This window comes from Sciurus vulgaris (genome assembly GCF_902686455.1).
Source record: "Sciurus vulgaris genome assembly, chromosome: 15".
NCBI classification, from domain to species: domain Eukaryota; kingdom Metazoa; phylum Chordata; class Mammalia; order Rodentia; family Sciuridae; genus Sciurus; species Sciurus vulgaris.
Window position 1 is genome coordinate 78,713,256 of NC_136476.1, and position 18,003 is coordinate 78,731,258.

The 18,003-nt window shown below is 40.8% G+C and overlaps 2 protein-coding genes across 2 annotated transcripts; both read left to right on the forward strand.

The window, feature by feature from the left end:
- Positions 1-10,778: 10,778 nt before the first annotated feature.
- On the forward strand, positions 10,779-11,720 carry LOC306645752 (olfactory receptor 1J2; the record flags this gene model as incomplete). The annotated part of the gene is made up of 1 exon (XM_079113839.1): positions 10,779-11,720. The coding sequence occupies one exon, from the start codon at positions 10,779-10,781 to the stop codon at positions 11,718-11,720; it is 942 nt and encodes a 313-aa protein (XP_078969965.1).
- Positions 11,721-16,787: 5,067 nt separating this feature from the next.
- LOC306644907 (olfactory receptor 1J4-like) lies at positions 16,788-17,729 on the forward strand (the record flags this gene model as incomplete). The annotated part of the gene is made up of 1 exon (XM_079112161.1): positions 16,788-17,729. One exon carries the CDS (start codon positions 16,788-16,790, stop codon positions 17,727-17,729), a length of 942 nt encoding a protein of 313 aa, XP_078968287.1.
- Between the last annotated feature and the right edge of the window lie 274 nt (positions 17,730-18,003).

An 18,003-nucleotide genomic window follows, 5' to 3' on the forward strand; every position in this document is an offset into this window, starting at 1 on the left:
CCCAGAACCTTTCAACTTAGGTGTTATGATCCTCATTTTAGAGAGGAGAACACTGGGATTCAGTGATGAAACTCACCCAGTGTTATAGCACTAGTCTGTGGTAAGCCTGGGATTGAGCCCACATCTATCCAACCTCAAAGACTATATTCTTCCAACTATATTAAATGTTTTTATTAAAAATATGCTCAAGTAAGACAGCACTCGAGAATTTCAAGAAGTAAATCAGAGTTTAAGAATGAATCAAAATCTATGATTTCAACTTTGTGCCTAGATGGTAATATCAATCAATAATATTGATAATAAAATTAGTATTATGAGTAATATTGGTGATAATATTATTAGTACTATAAAAATTAGGATACCAATCACTCATTAATCACATATTTATTGTGTGAACAATTTAGGTCTTCTGCTGTGACATCTTAACTATATCTTATTAACCTAATGGGGCCACTAAAAAGGCATCATTCTCATTTGACCAATTGGAAATTTGGGCTTAGAGTGTGTAAGTAATACGCCTAAAATCATACACCGTGAAAATGATGGGAAGGATATTCAGTCCCAGATTTGTCTGATTTCAAACCCATGCTCCTAATCGCTGTGCTCTATTATTGCCTCCAGCAGAGTACTCTTTTTTTTTTTATATCCCCAGACCTTTTTCTTTTTTCTTTTTTAATTTTATTTGTTCTAATTAGTTGCACATAACAGTAGAATAGATCACACATAAATAGAGTTGTAAGCTCCCATTTTTCTGATTATACTTATTGCTGGATCACATCAGTCATGCGGTCATACACAAACACAAGGTGATCGTGTCTGTTTCACTCTACTCTCCTCCCTTCATAGAAAGGAGACACCTGTGTATACAGTTCCTCACTAAGGATACGGTGGGATCTGCAATTTCCCTAAAGTCTTTGTATAGAAGGCTTGATCGGATGATTAGGGGTAAATAGAGAAACTAGGATATCAGCTACTCCATGTAAAGACAGGTGAACATAAAGTGGGATTTTCAGGGCTCCAAGACAAAAACAGAAGAGTCTGGCCAATGCTTGTGCTGGGCTCCTGGTTTCCGTCAAGAGGGAGAAGTTACAGCGATGGTGAGATCCTTCCACTGGAAGTAATATTTTGTTTCAAAATAACATGAATTCATGAAAAATTTATGAAGTTTTGGAAAGTTAGATTGTAGAAAATTATACATGGGCATATTTATAACTATTTGTAAAAATGCAGATTATTATTATTGTTGTTATTTTTTAACTTGAAAGGATAAGCTCACAGCTGAAATACAGGTCAAATATTCAGCAATATGTGACATGAAAAAAGATGACCTCCTGGAAAGTGCAAACCCCAAAGAATTATGAGTATTATGTCCCCTAAGTTATTTGAGATGGTACAAAGAAATTATCTTAAGTATACCTGCCACAAGCATACTCATCTGTAAGAGTTTGTAGCAGACCATTCACACACACACACACACACACACACACACACACACACACACACATTGCTGAGTGGAGTCTATAAGCATTGCCCTTACCTACCTCAGTGAGAGATGAATTCAAATACTGTCAGTGCCAGGGTATGAACTAATTTTTCACTTTCTCTCCAAGAGACTTAGATCTGGGATAGGGAGATAAGTCTCAAGCTCAGCCTGGACATGGGGAAGAGGTACAGTCTTTCTTTTTTGCCATCTGTAAGGCAATGAGAAGGGGACCCCTCTTTAGGAGGATCAGGAACTCAGGGGACCAATACCACAAGTTTCTGGTGAAAGACAATTAGGGAGTGATTGCTGTATTTCCCTAACTATTCCCAGTGGACATGTGCATTTGCCAGATAATAAAAACAGTCAACTCCTTTGAGAATATAAATGTAAATAATTTTTATTATTTACAGATTACTTTATTTATAAAGAATTTTCCCGGCATCCTCACCAACATCTATTAGTTTGTGTTCTTGATAATAGCCATTCCAATTGGAGTAAGATGCATGGATTTGGGGAAAAGGCACACTCATACATTGCTGATGTAGTTGAAAATTGGTGCAGTCACTCTGGAAAGCAGTGTGGAGACTCCTTAGAAAACTTGAAATGAACCCACCTTTTGACCCAGCTATCCCACTGCTCGGTTTTTACCCAAAGGACTTAAAATCAGCATTCTACAGTAACACAGTCACATCAATGTTTATAGCAGCTCAGTTCACAATAGCTAGATTGTGGAACCAACCTAGATGCCCATCAACAGATGAATGGATAAAGAAACTGTGGTATATATACACAGTGGAATATTATTCAGCCATAAAGAAGAATAATATGGCATTTGCAGATGAATGGATGGAATTGGAGAATATCAGGCTAAGTGAAATAAGCCAATCCCAAAAAACAAAGGCAGATTCTTTTCCCTGATAAGTAAATGATGATATATAATAGGGGAGTGGGGGAGTGGGGTGAGACAATGGAGGAACTTTAGATTATGTAGAGGGAAATGAGAGGGAGGGAGTTATGAAAAATGGTGAAATGAGACAGACATCATTACCCTATGTACGTGTATGATTACATGAATGGCATGAATCTACATCGTGCGCAGCCATAGAAACATAAAGTTGTTCCCCATTTGTGTACAATGAATCAAAATGCAGCCTGTAAAACAAATAAACAAAAGAATTTTCATGTCTATGAATTACTTAACAATAACAAATATTCTTGATGTAGATACTATTTTTCCTGTTTTATTGACTTTGAGAATGGCTCTAAAGAAAATGACCATATGAGTTTTCACACCCAAATGCACTAATTTAAGCCTAAAGCCTAGTTCTTTGGTGCCATGATACCTCTTACAACAGTGGACTCTCTAGCATATGGATTCTTCCTTCCCACATTCAATTTGGAACCATGAAAAAAGTTGCTTCTAGGCCCTGGGGAATAAGAGCACCTATCAAGGAGCAGAGAATTTTTCTTTCTACAGAAGCACTTGAATACATGCAAGAATTTTTTCTGATTAGTTAGACACTTGTAATGGCTGGTACATAAACCAGGTCATGAAATACTCTTTGACCATATAAGAAAACTTCAGAAACCTAATCCATTCAGATTGGTAAAAGTAGAAAAGAAACAGGAAAGGTGGTATTTTATTCATTATTTCTTTCACTCATCATTCATTCATTGTTTAATATTATTTATAATATCATGTAATGGCTCTGTGGCAAGATTTGTGAAATCTAGTGAGAAAAGATTTGAAAGACACGGTACTTCCTTTTTCTCTCAAGCAGCTCCCAATCCGTTCTGCTGGATGGTCCACATGGTCTGTGGCCAATGCTGTAATAAAGACGATATCTGAATGCTGTGTGAGGACAGAGAAGGGGCATCAAACTCAAATTAAAGGAGTAAGCAAGGACCCCAGGTAGAAAGTTCGATGAAAACTAATGGAAGGCTCAGTGGAGAGGGAGGACACATAGAAGGCAGAAAACAGGAGTACAATAAGACCAGGAAAAGAAAGAGCACGACACATTTGAAAAATGTTGTCAAGGAAGTTAAGATGGCAAAAATGAACAGTTCAACCAGGGAAAAGTCTCACAATGAACCAGGAGATGTTAGACAGGATGAATCACGCAGAGCCTTGTTAAAGAATATGCACTTCAACCAAAGGGAAAGGGAGAGCCCTGGAAGGATTTGATTAAAGACAGAGGGGGTCATATTAAAAACTAGTCATGTAGGTAGTGAATGGATAATGAGCCTGCAAGCGCAGTCCAGGCACGACCATGGAGCATGTCTGTTTACAGGGTGGCCACCATCGTTCAGGTAAGAGATGCTGAGAGGCTGTCTCAGAGGGACAGTGCCGTTAGAATTAGATGAAGTCCTCCCAAGTCAGGATCTGATATGGTCATTTTTTATTGTTCTTTCATTTTTACAGACTGCATTTTGATTCACCGTACACAAATGGGGTACAACTTTTCGTTTCTATAGCTGTGCGTGATGTAGATTCATACCATTCGTGTAATCATACATGTACATAAGGTGATTTTTATGTGCACTGATTTTGATAAGGTTGTAGAAAATAATGTGAATGAAGAAGTTAAAAACCTCTAAACGCTCATGACTCGGCCATCTGGTGGGATTGTGCTACTCACATAGCTGCGGGACTTAGAAGGAGAAAGAAATCCGAGAAGTTTTAATACACCGAGAATGAGGTGCCTATGGGTTCTCCAGGAGAAGAAATTCAGCAGTTGGGTAGATTCATTTTGACTAGAGGCAGAAATTCATGGTCCATAAAAGAGGATTAGATGGCTGAACGTGTTAGTCAACTTTTTGTCCCTGTGCCTAAAATACCTGACAAGACCACCTTGGAGGAGGAGTTTATTTTAGGCTCACAGTTTCTGAGCTTCAGTCCATGGTTGGCTGACTCCATTGCTCTGGTCCTGAGATGAGACAGAACATCCTGGTGGAAGGGCTCACAGCAGCCAGGAAGAAGAGTGAGAGAGAGCACGAGGAACCAGGGACAGATATGACCCCCCCAGGGCACGCCCCCAGTGACCTACATTCTCCAGCCACACCCCACCTGCCTACGGTTACCACCCAGTAGTTCCTTCAGATTGTTAAGACACTAAGTTGATCAATTCACTGGCTACAGCTCTTATAATCTAATCATTTCCCCTTCGAACCTAACACATGAGCTTTTCAGGGGACACCTCATATCCAAGCCATAACACCTAAAAAGAAAAGAAACGAGTAAGAAAAACTAAGTGAAAAGGAGAAAAGAGGGGAGGAGAGGGAGAGGACGAGGAGGTGCGAGGAGACGGAAAGCTAAGAGAACAGTTGCTGAGGACAGACTATAAAGAACCTTAACAACCGAGGAAATGGCAGAGAAAGAATGTCCCAAAGAAGGCATCAAAAACAACCAGAGGTGTACGAGGAGAATAGAGAAATACGGGGTCACGGTAAACAAGGGGAAAAAGATGAAGTGCTAAAACCATCCATCAAATGTCATGGTAAGGGGGATCTTGATGACTTGACCAGGCACAACCACCATGAGCAATGGGACAAGAATCAGATTACAGTGTGCTGAGGAATAAATAGAAAACAAGGAAGTACAGAAGCTGGCCAGGTGGGTTGAGCCAACACGAAGCTCTGCTGTGTGAGTGGGATAGAAGACCACCATGCCTAAGACTTGGACAGATTGTCGGGAGCGATGAACCGCAAGACCCAGCCCGGAGAGGTGAGAGAGTGAAGGCAAAACAAGTCTGGGGACAAAATAGGATCAGAGACGAGATAGGTTTATATCTAGTGCCTACATAATGGGTAGAGTGGAAAGAGGAGGAATGAAATGTCTAAATTTAGTATTTTATAGGTAAAGCAGTTCCAGGTTTTTTTTGTGATTTTATTAAAATATATTTCAGATCATACAAAATTCCTCTGTTCAAAACTGCAGTTATTTTCCACGTTATTACTCTACAGAATAGAATACTGAGTTCTTTCAGAAGTCTGTGGAGTAGCACACAAAGAAAGCGATCAAAAACTTTTCTGTTGGATTAGGCAGGGGCAAAGCAACAGGAGAAAATAATTAAAAATATAGAATTATGCATTCAGATTGCTTAGCAGATATTACAGAAGTTCCAGGTTTTATGGTATAACCATGAGAAGAGATGAGTTTAAAGCAATGGAAGTCATTGAAGATAAGATAAAAGAGCAAAACTGACACATTCTTGGATGGTTTACTTGTGCAAATGCTAAAAGCATCCACGTTGATGGCTAATTTGAGGAGAGAAGACAACCGTGAGTGATGTGCCACAATCTACAGCAAAATAGGAGTCACTGGAGTTGGGTAGCTGGTGAGGAAGGCTTTGACAAAGTTTCTACTTTGCTCTGTACTGAAACAGCTTTATGGAGAAAGATGTCTAGTTACCGCATAATTTTAAGAGATAAAAATTACAGCCTAGTTTCCATCAATAAGGAAAGGTTTGTCGACTGGGATAGACATCCATTGACACTCTTATGACCCAACCATTAAAATGAGGTTTATGAAAAGCTTGTGAGTCTGCTACATGCTGTTAACTTTCTTTCCTGGCTTTTGCCTGGAAACCTGCTGGGTTTCAACCATTCTGAGTTGAAAGGGTCTCCAAATCCCTTTGTTTCAAAGCTCATGAAGCTGAGGCCATAATACAGCATCATCACACCTAAAGAGGCTGCCAGATACAAGCTTTGCTGTATCTACCACCTCTTAAACCCAGGCATCTAAAAGACCAACAAACCCTCAAGGATTATGATATAAAGCTAAAATACTCCTATATTTCATCTGTATATTTCACCCCTAAGAGTTAAAAAATAGTACAATAAATAAATCACTTTCTTCAAAGAGACAACTTCAAAAAACCTGAAGCTTTTCAAATGTGAGTCAATTTTTCTGAATTTTATGTATCAATTTTTTTTTCCTGTTTGCAAGTTCATTTTCTTGTATTTTTGTTTATTTCTGACCCCTCTCTTCCTTCTTTCTATCCCTGGAAAACTATTTGTATTTGCTTTAACCATACCTAAGTTTGTCCCCAAAGCCATAAAACTTCAAAAGAAAAGTTATTTTCCCTGTCTCTTTCCACTTTGTATTTCTAGGATCATCAGAGGAAAGAAACACAAAGTCACATCCTCTGGGCTACCTGGTGGGAAGGGCCCAATAAAATCCCTTTAGAAAGGACATTGTTCTACCTAAATTCCCAGAGGCCAGCTGATCTTTTAGCTTTCCGTTTGGACCTGGTTTGAAACGGTTTATTTTTACTCCTCCCTGAGATCTCTCCCATACCAAGTGTGATTAAGGCTGGGAAGGCAAAGGGGAGAGCAGAAGACAAGCCAAGAGCTCCTTGAGATCCTTTCTCAGGTTCCCAGGACAAACATAGCTCCCACTGGGCTGCTGTCCTCAAGGAATCAAGCAGGGAAAGGGGCAATTAACTGAGGTCTGATGGGTGCCTTTACCTGGAAATTGCAAGGTCTGCTCCCTACACCCCAGGGTTCTTTAGTCTTAGTTATACTCAGATTCATAGATCTAGGACTGGCAAACAGCAACGAGAATTTGAGCTTTTAGCATTTCTTCTTGATGCCTCAGAAATGTCTAGGATCCTGGAAACTGGTTTTTAGGTCCCATAGAGAACCTCAGGACACACTCACCTACCAAATACCTGATCATAAAAGCAGTCAAGGTCAGTGATGGGGAGGAAATGGGTATATTTTTTCCCCTCAGCAATCGAAGTGCTTATATATGGATATAGAAGAGGAAAATTCAGAAGGCAGATTCGGGCATGAGTGAGAAAAGACAATCGAAAAAAACAGAATAAGAAAGAGAAAAGAAAGAGAGATGGGGTGACGGAGTGAAGATTGAAAAAGATAAAAGTGAGAAAAAAAGTGAAGGAGAGACAAGAAGACAGGATGAGAAAAAGGAGAGAGAAAAGTAGAGGAAGAGGAGAAACAGGCATGCAAGAGGAATTCCCTCTGCCTTGGATCCTGCCTAGAAAACCATGTCTGCACAGCACAGAATTTAAGCATTCCAAAGTTGTTTAAGTATTTCAACCAGTGAGCGGAAAGCCTTCTACACTCCCAAAATGTCTCTCTCCCTGGTTACAAGAATGCTGTAACTACCGACATTAGGATAATTTTTTCCTTAATGACAAAAATTTCTCTCTCTTTAGGCAGAACAATCTTTAGTGCCTTAACTAACCATTGCAGGTTTTGAAGGTCCAGATGTTGAATGAGTGTGTGTGTTTTCTAAGGAAAAATGTCTCTGCAAAGGCTCACTTCTGTGGTTCCTCATGGCTGCCTGCATAGGAATTGTTCAGATAAGTCATGGGCTCTGAAGTAACAAGAGGGGACTTGAGTTGAAGAGACAGTGTGTTGAAGAAGGGTCATGGTCATCGAAGAGGGCAGGGTGCAGGAGGCCGGGCTCAGGGCAAGCCCAGTCACTCCTCCTCATCTTGTGTGACTCTCCGCCTGGGGTATGATAGGCTGCTTGTGGATTGGCATTTTGCTGCCTGCAAAATTATCCAGCTCATCTTCAAATGCAGTCTGGGGCACAGACACTGTGTCCAGCAGTTGGGTGTCAGGATATCGGCCACTTCTGGAAGGACAAGCCTGAAATTCCTTTCCTGGGAAATAGCTCCTTCTCATCCACCTGAATGATAACTGCAGTAGTTAGAACGATCATTTTCACCCTGTGTTCCCATGTGTCCTATATGGCTGCTCCTGACTTGCCACGTTGGTTTTTGCCAATAATTTCTACTTAATTCCATGTGTTTGTCCAAAGTATCAACCCAGGAAAGGAACTGCTATCAATCATCTCCTCCTAGGTATAAAAAAGCATGAATTCTTTGGTTCCTCTTTGGGTAGATTTGAAATTTGCCATTGATTGTAGTGTATGTGTGTGTGTGTGTGTGTGTGTGTGTGTGTGTGTGTGTGTGTGTGTGTTGGGGGGTCAAAATCTATTCAACACTACAGAAGCAAAGGCACTAGGGACAGTGCTTGTGTCATCTCCTTCCATCTTTGCAGCACCTCACAGAGTACAACTATACACTGTTCAAAGATCCTGAGATTCCAGAGGTTTTCTATGGTTAAGAAATCTGTGGGACAAAAACACCTTGATCAAAGTATGAACAAGAGCCACGTCTATCTTATTCCAAAACCTAAGCCCACTTTCCAGTCTCACTGCCTCCAGTGAGCGGGTAGAGGAGGAGGAAGAGAAAGAAAAGAGAAGGAAAAATATTCACTCTTGGGATCCTAGACAAAGAAGGAGGTTGGAGCCTAATTCTTCTAACATTGTAGGAAAGCTAGGGTGAGGATGCCTTCCAGGAATAGGGGGAGGTCCATGGAGTTAACAGACTCACCTGTTCTGAAACCTGTCACTGGTTTATTTGCTCTTGGTTAGAAAGTCACTGGATGAATAAGAGGCCCCTATTAACTCTCTTCTTATTATTTAAAAAATGAGGATCTTGAGATTGTTTTGGGAGATGGGGTGGTTTATATCTCCTGTATGACGAGAAAAAAATGCCTGTGCTGAGACTAACTTCCTCTCCCTGTGTCTTAGGTAGGGACTTGCTCTGCTGAGCCAGTGCATTCTTGTGCTGTGGAGTTGTGGAAGAACACTTGGACTTTGTTGCACACTGGTGCCCAGATTCCCAGAACAGCTGGATGAACCTGAAGTCATTCCAGCACTGAAGTGTAAGCCTGTTAGCACACTAACAAATCACCACAAATGCAATGGCTAAAAATTGCACCATGTATTTACCATCTTGCTGTTCTAGAGATCAGAAATCTGAGATGGTTCTCAGTGGATCAAGATCGAAATGTTGGGATTCCTTCTAGAGAAGAATCTGTTTCTCTGCCTGTTCCAACTGCTAGCTTGCTTTCCCTGGCTCATAGCCCTTCCTTTGTCTTCTAAACCGGTGGCTTAACATCTTCAACTCTGTCTCTGGCTATGACCCTTTGGCATGCGCTTCCACATTTAAGGACTTGTAATGACATTGACTAGTGCAGATAATTCAGGACCGTCTCCTTGTTTTAAAGTCATCTGATTAGCAACCCTAATTCCATCTGCAGCCTTGATTCCCCTTCATTGTGTACCATTACATAGTCACAGATTTGGAAACAAAGATGTAGACATCTCCAGGATGACTATTCAGTGTATCACAACTGACTAGATGCTGTGTTTTAAAATGACAGGAGCACCTAGGAGGGAGGTGAAAACTTGGGATACAACGAAAATCTCACTTCCTTTGCCATCTTTTGATAGTAGCCTTCACAATTCATGCAGGATGAGTTTTGTGAAATCAGCAAGGGAGGAAAGGAGTACCAGATTGGGAAGAAAAATACATACTGTGAAACTTTGTCATTTAACATGATGTTGAACATTGTTTAATTGTGACCTAACCTACCCTGTGTTGACCATTAGATATGGCACAAACAAATATTTGCCTAAAATATCTTCTAGCAGCCAGTCTTGTCTTTGCTTTCTCAACAGGACGTGAGATCACAAAAACCCCATCACCACCAAGGGAAAGGAATTTAAATGACATTAAATGGAAATGTCTCTTCAGGAAAGTTGGAACAGAGAACTCAACAACAGGGAAAGCAATGAGGATAGAGAAAATCAATCAGAAATGTAGAAGAGACAGGCTTAATAGGATTGTTAAACCATATTAAGGTTGACAAACTCATAGATAGATCAGAGGGAATATTTTGGAATTTTGAACCAGGGGAAGTCATACTGAAATAAAGACTTTAAAAAAATAGGTATCTTTAGTTGTAACAAAGAGAATAAATTGACACAGTCAAGAATTTTTAGGGGCCCTCTACTTAATTGAAACACATAAAATTGTATGTATGTTGATGACAGTTCTTTGAGAAGAACGGTCTTATACTCTGCATCTCTTCATTTGGAAAGGCCACCTTGTGCCTAAAATTTAGCAATGGATGTAGAAGTCAAGTCTAGTTGTTGCTGCACCATGATTAATGATTTGGAATACTCCTTGGGGCAGCAACTTGGCTGCATCATCTTTTCCATAATTTAATTCTCACTGGCACTGGTGCAAGAATTCTGTTTGGTCAGTGAACAAAAAATGCTGTCCCTCCTTAACATTTGTGATTAATGATCTTTCTAGTTCCCATTACCAACTGATAAGGAAAAATAGGTTGTTTCCCACTCTCTTGAAATAGTACATAAATCCTTTTTACATGACTGCTAAAAATGATTATTTCAGAGTTCCGTCCCTAATATTCCCAACCATTCTTCATCTACGTCAGAAGGAAGAGCGGCATGAGGAGGGAGAACCAGAGCAGCGTGTCTGAGTTCCTCCTCCTGGGGCTCCCCATCCAGCCAGAGCAGCAAGACGTCATCTTCGCCCTGTTCCTGGCCATGTACCTGACCACGCTGCTGGGGAACCTGCTCATCATCCTGCTCATCAGGCTGGACTCTCACCTCCACACCCCCATGTACTTCTTCCTCAGCCACTTGGCCCTCACCGACATCTCCTTTTCGTCTGTTACTGTCCCAAAGATGCTGGTGAACATGAAAACTAGTCACAAGTCCATTGCTTTTGCAGGGTGCATTTCCCAGATGTATTTTTTCATATTTTTTACTGACCTGGACAGCTTCCTCATCACATCGATGGCATACGACCGGTACGTCGCCGTATGTCATCCTCTCCACTATACTGCCATCATGAGGGAAGAGCTATGTACCTCGCTAGTGGCTCTGTCCTGGGTCCTGTCCTGGGCCAGCTCCCTCTCTCATACCCTGCTCCTGACCCGGCTGTCTTTCTGTGCTGCTAACACCATCCCCCACTTCTTCTGTGACCTGGCCGCCCTGCTCAAGCTGGCCTGCTCAGACATCTTCCTCAATGAGCTGGTCATGTTCACAGTCGGGGTGGTAGTCATTACTCTGCCATTTGTCTGTATCCTGGTATCATATGGCTACATTGGAACCACCATCCTGAGGGCGCCTTCAACCAAGGGACTCTGCAAAGCCTTGTCCACTTGTGGCTCTCATCTCTCTGTCGTTTCTCTGTATTATGGAGCCATATTTGGACAGTACCTCTTTCCAACGTTCAGCAATTCCGTTAACAAGGACATCATTGTGGCAATCATGTACACAGTGGTCACACCCATGTTGAACCCCTTTATCTACAGCCTGAGGAACAGGGACATGAAAGCTGCCCTTGGAAAACTCTTCAGTAGAGCAACATTTTTCTCACAGTAACACTGGACTTGATCTATTATCTATCTATCTGTCTATCTATCTATCTATTTAGTCAGAGCTCCATTTTGGTTGATGTGCTATATTTGATTGCCATTTGAATGTGTTTCAAAACCTCTTATGTCTCCCAACCCTAAGACAAAGGGCAGCATGTTGAATGTATCTCATAAATATTTGTTGACCAGAATTTTATTTTTTATACAATGTTCTCCTTTACAACTAGGTTTAAATTTTTTTTTAAGTTTTTATTAACACAAAATCATTGCACATATTTATGGGGTACATGTACACAATTGTGCACTAATCAAATCAGATTAATTAGCATTTCCATCTCCTTATTGTTACTTTTTGTTTGAACCTTTCAAGCACCTGTCTTCTAGTTCTTCAGAAATCCTAGAAGAGGTTACTGGGAACTGTAGTCACACAACTGCACTGTAAAACACTAGAATCTATCTAACTAGAATTCCTCCTGCCTGGCTCTTTGATAGCTGTTTTCCAACCTTCCTCCACCTCTTCTCACATTTACATCTCCTAGCCTCTAATAATCTATTGTACTTTCAACTTGAGTTTCTTATAAATAGCTTTTGATCAGCTATATGAAATTCATTTTATTACTTATAATAAACTTGGGGGTCATAAGTAATACAGTAATTCAGAGTTTGGTTGTCCCTTATTTGAGATTTTTGGAAACCCCTATATTGTTGACCCACAGTCCCAGGCTTTAAAACAACCCAGAATCTAAGAATTTGCTGTATTATTTCACTCTTCTATCCTGTGCAGAATAAGTGGGTTTTATTTTCATCTTTATTGGTCTACTGAAATCAAAGAACATAAACAACTTGGCACTTAAATAAAAGTAAATGTATTACTCTCTACTCATGATGTACAAGGTCACAGTTCTGAAGACCAAAGTGCCTGGTAGGTGGTCAAGACATCCCAGGAGTCCCCCTTTGCCAACACTGTGCCATTGATTTTGTTTAGCTCTCAAACTCAATCATTGATGAAGATGCTTATGTTGACCTCTTTAGAAATATAACCAAATAAGAGTGCAAACTCTCTGAAGGTACCTGAAGGTACCATCATTTTCCTACAAATGCCACTGCAGGTTCTGCCCTGACTACCCTTCATGGACATACTGCCTTCCCAAACTTTAGGGTACATAAGAATTCTTGGAGATCTTGCTAAGTATGGATTCCTAGGATCTACATCCACAAATTCTGACTCAGTAGTTTTGAGGTGAGGCCCAAGAATTTGCATTCCTAACAAGCTCCCAGGCAGCACTGATGGTGCAGAACTGTGAAGTAGAATTTGAAGAGAACTGGTCTAAGGACTCAGCCTTGGAAGTTGTCAGATGCATATTTATAACACCTCCATGAATTCTGTTAGCAGGTAGAGTGAAAAAGACAGCTTAAATTATGTTAGTTATAAAGGAAACAGTGATTCATGCTGGTATTTTCTAATTAATTCTGGATGCAGTAAATTTTTAAGCTCTATTATAATAGATAATATTCTAATAAGAAATTAAAAATCTAATATTCATTCCTGAGCCATAAAAATGGAAATATAAATGTGAGCACAACAATTATAGAAAAGAGAACCACAAAATATTATTAAATGAATCCCATTTGCATAAATATATATGATTACTAATAAAAAAAAACATTTTAGAAGGCTTAGAAATGAATAATGAACAGGCAAGGTATTTTAACTTTTGCCCTTGTTTTCATGTCCATAGTATTTGGATTCACATCATGGAGATGAATTAATTTTACAAACAGATAAACAAAAGGGAATTTCCATTTGAAAGAAAAATCCCTCTGCACATCCCAAACTATGACCTCACCAGGGGCAATCTAATTCTGGCAGGACAGGCCATCTCTTGAGCTCAGGGAATGCACCCTGATGCTCTTCCTCAAAGTCTGCCCTTAGAAAATATGTGGCCCCAGATCTCATGAATGAGCATCTCTGGAGGTGGAGCTGAGATCTGCATCTTTAACAAGGTCCCCAGTTGATTCTGCTGAATATCAAAGTTTAGAGACCACTGCCCTAGGGCATCTGTCCTGGAGGGAGTAAGAGGAATTCTGAGAAATTAACACATGCTTAGTTCATGTCTCTAGTCACAAGCTTGGTGTCCTGTCCCATTGGGTCCTAACCCTAGTGGAGAGAGTGAAGTCTTCACATCTCTATTTCTGAAGCTGGTGAAGTAAGAGAAGCAAGCTCCAGGCTCATGACTTTTCTCTGTGATATCAGTGCCACAGAAGTTATATGCAAAATCTGGGTCTCCTGGAGAGGAGCTGAGAAGGCAGTGCAAATTTCTGGGAGTAGGATAACCTGAGCATGAAGTTCAGAGCAGGACCGGGCATTCTTCACCAGTAGCAGGTGTGTGTACGTGCACAGGTACTCAGAAACTCTCTGTGCTCTCTATGTTGAAATCATTTTTTATTCCTAGTTTCTAAAGACAAGAATATAGCAACCACCACTAGCCAATGACATGCACACCTCTCTCTCAAGTCTTAGGGAGGTGAGGAATAGAGCCAGATGACTACATAAATTAGTAAGCACATCCCCAAATCCAGGCTGGAGGTACTGGGTCGTCATTCATGTTTGGGATATCAGGATGTGTGTAGTGTAAACCAGTCCTCTCTAATGTTCCTCTCTGATGTCCCTTCCATTTGAAGCACTGTTGTTTTTGTCTATACCTATGTTTGAAGTCATTTCTGGCCAGAGAGCTTTGATTCTTTTTTTAGTGTAGCACTCATATTCCAACACCCTGTTAGAATGAACCTGAAGACTTCTTACCTCTGATTCCTGGTGTAGTCTCAGACCTTCCTCACAGACATCAAACCCTGGTCCTAGGAAAGATCTACTGCAATGTATTGTGTAGTTCTAAATAGCTAAAAGAGGATTTTGAATGTTTCAACACAGTTACTTTTCCCCCCTGGTTTTCATTAAAGAGAAGACACTGAGTTTTTTCCCTAGAGATCTTCATACTCTATATTTAATAAAAACTATGTCACCTCATCTAGGACACCTCCTCTGAGAGAGTTTGACAGACATTATTTTACTTAATTCTTATGGTAAAATGCAGGGACTGTTATTCCAATCTTACAGAGGAAAAGCTGAAGTTCCTAGAGGTGCAACATCTTCCCCAGAGACCTATAGCTGGCAAATGGTGGAGAGGGGGTTTGAATCCCTTCTGTCTGGCTGAAAAGCTTGGGCTTTGCCTTCTGCAGCACACGACCTCACTATCAAGAAAATATCCATTATCAACATGCAGTTGTTGAGGTATTATTGAGAAGGTCGGGTGTGGTGGAATGAGAGTCATTACGTGGTCTTTACTTAGAGCTCATACAGACAAAAAAAAAAAAAAAAAAGACATGGCTTAATTAAATCCAGGAGGTTTTATTAAAATCCTAAATCTCATGAACCAGATAAAATTACAACTTTGGGAAGGAGTCATCATTTCATCATTTTATAGCATGAGAGAAACCAGAAGAGAATGGAGAAAGAGAGGGGGGAGTCCAGAATATTGGGACATCTGAGTCATCAGTCTCTGTTAATATTCAGGATATTCTCAGAACCTAAGCTCAGCATCTTACTTCTAGTTTAGAGACGAGGAAGCTAGGGTTTTACTGCTTGCCAAGAACTCACAAATACGGAGTGATGCTGACAGAATGAGTCTATTCCTGACTGTAATGCTTTTCTCAACACGCCACGCAGGCTCAGACAGGAAGCTCATACCTTAAGGTGACAGTTCTAAGGAGAGCCGGAATGTTGGAATGATCAGGGACAGACTTAGAACTGGGCCAGGTACTCCTGTGTTCAGAAATCTCACATCCAATATGTTGGTTGTTGTCAGTAAGTTTCAAAGGGAGATGGTACACCCATATGCATGGGCACATGTTCAAATCACCAGCTTAGAAAAGCAAAGAATTTTTAGCCATATAAAACTTCTAAGTTTTTCCTCCAATTAAGAACTACTATAATAAGATCATAACATCTTGTATTGACTTACTGTCTATAGGTATCTCTAGTAGGTATTTAACTGATCTGGGGCTTAAATGGGGACTTTATTTAAGACATAGATCTTTTTCCCACTTGTCTTATAGTATCTGATAACTTAGTTTTTAGAGTATTTTCATGGGTAGATAGTGGTTGATGGGGAGGGCCACAAATACATTTTGTAATACCTTTGATACTGATGAGCTGGAGGACCTCGATATAACTGGATCTTGGACTGGACAGATTAGCAAATGCTATAGGTCAAGCTTCTGGGAGCCCAATAAAGAAGTGAAACACTGGGACAGGATACATCAGTGGTCCTTTTCTTTACCCTCTGTTGATAAAAACTCTATTGTGGATTGTGTTTTCATGGTGCCATGAGAACTCATTCTATCAGAAGGTTATTAGAAAATGATCTAAAAGACCCTGACAAATATATTATTTATAATAAATATGGAACTGCCAATAATGTTTTCTGTTTTTATAGCAGTGACATTTTAACCAATGGATATATTTCTTTTCTCATCAATTTTTCATATAGTGGGAGCTTTGGGGCTTAATTTTTGATCCAGTTGTCTTTAGGCTTATGTGATTGAAACTTCTGCCCCATACTTCACTGATTAATGGATTTTGAAGTCATATTTCAAAAGTTCAGTAGATCACAACTTGAAGGCATGAGACGGCCTAATGATTATACTTTTTAAAGCACAGAAACAGAATAGATTTGGGGGACATTTTAATCTAATATTCCTCTTCTAAGCCCATGGAGGTTTTCTCTTCACTGGCTTAGACCCGGTTGCAAGTCGCACTTTGGTCTGGGTTGCCTCTTCCCTAGATGGTGAAAAGTGCCAATGGAGCCAGCTTTTCTTCTATATCAGACTCTCTTCTCTGCTGGCAAATTCTATTTTAGAAGGTTTTTTTAGGCAGGGACATGGAAATGCAGATGGATACTGGCATACAGTATTTTTCATTAGAACAGATCTCATTTTTGTCTGCCTGCTGTAAGTCACGCTTGTTTGTTTTTACTTTCTTCAGTGGCCCTCCAGTCTCAGTAGAGAGAAGAGCAGCATGAGGAGGGAGAACCAGACCAGTGTGTCCGAGTTCCTCCTCCTGGGGCTCCCCATCCAGCCAGAGCAGCAAGGCATGTTCTACGCCCTGTTCCTGGCCACGTACCTGACCACACTGCTGGGGAACCTGCTCATCATCCTGCTCATCAGGCTGGACTCTCACCTCCACACCCCCATGTACTTCTTCCTCAGCCACTTGGCCCTCACTGACATCTCCTTTACATCTGTCACTGTCCCAAAGATGCTGATGAGCATGCAAACTCAGGATCGGTCCATCCCTTATGCAGGATGTATAGCACAGATGTATTTTTTCATATTTTTCACTGATCTGGACAATTTCCTTCTGACCTCAATGGCCTATGACAGGTATGTGGCCATCTGTCACCCCCTGCATTACAGCATCATCATGAGAAAGGAGCTATGTACCTTGCTGGTAGCGGTGTCTTGGCTCCTGTCCTGGACCAGTGCCCTGTCTCACACCCTCCTCCTGGCTAGGCTGCGCTTCTGTGATGGCAACACCATCCCCCATTTCTTCTGTGACCTTGCTGCCTTACTCGCGCTCTCATGCTCAGACACCTCCCTCAACAAACTGGTCATTTTCACCCTGGGAGTGGCAGTCATGACTCTACCGCTGCTGTGCATCCTGATCTCTTATGTCCGCATCGGGGCCACCATCCTGAAAGTTCCATCTAGCCAAGGGATCTGCAAAGCCTTGTCCACCTGTGGCTCCCACCTCTCTGTGGTGTCCCTATATTATGGCACAATTATTGGACTTTATTTCTTCCCCTCATCTGGCACCTCCAGTAACAAGGACATAGTTGCTTCTATTTTGTACACAGTGGTCACCCCACTGCTGAACCCCTTCATTTATAGCCTTAGGAACAGAGACATGAAGAGGGCTCTGAAGAAACTCTTCAATAGGGCAACAATCGTGTCTCGATAACATTTGCTCTTCTCTCTACAACAGACACACATATTCACATATTTCTAAATGCTAGACTCCTAATCTTGGACCCAGCACAGAACAAGTGCTCAGTAAATATTTAGTTACTTTAATTGCATTCTGTTGTCACTACTTCCTTTTCCTTGCAACCATTTAGTGTAAACTGTGAGTTCTGAGTTGATCTTATTGGTGATTTCTCTTGCCTATTAGAAACGCATAGTTAGTGGTACTTAAATTTCTCCTCTTATTTCCTGGGAACATTCTGATGAATTTT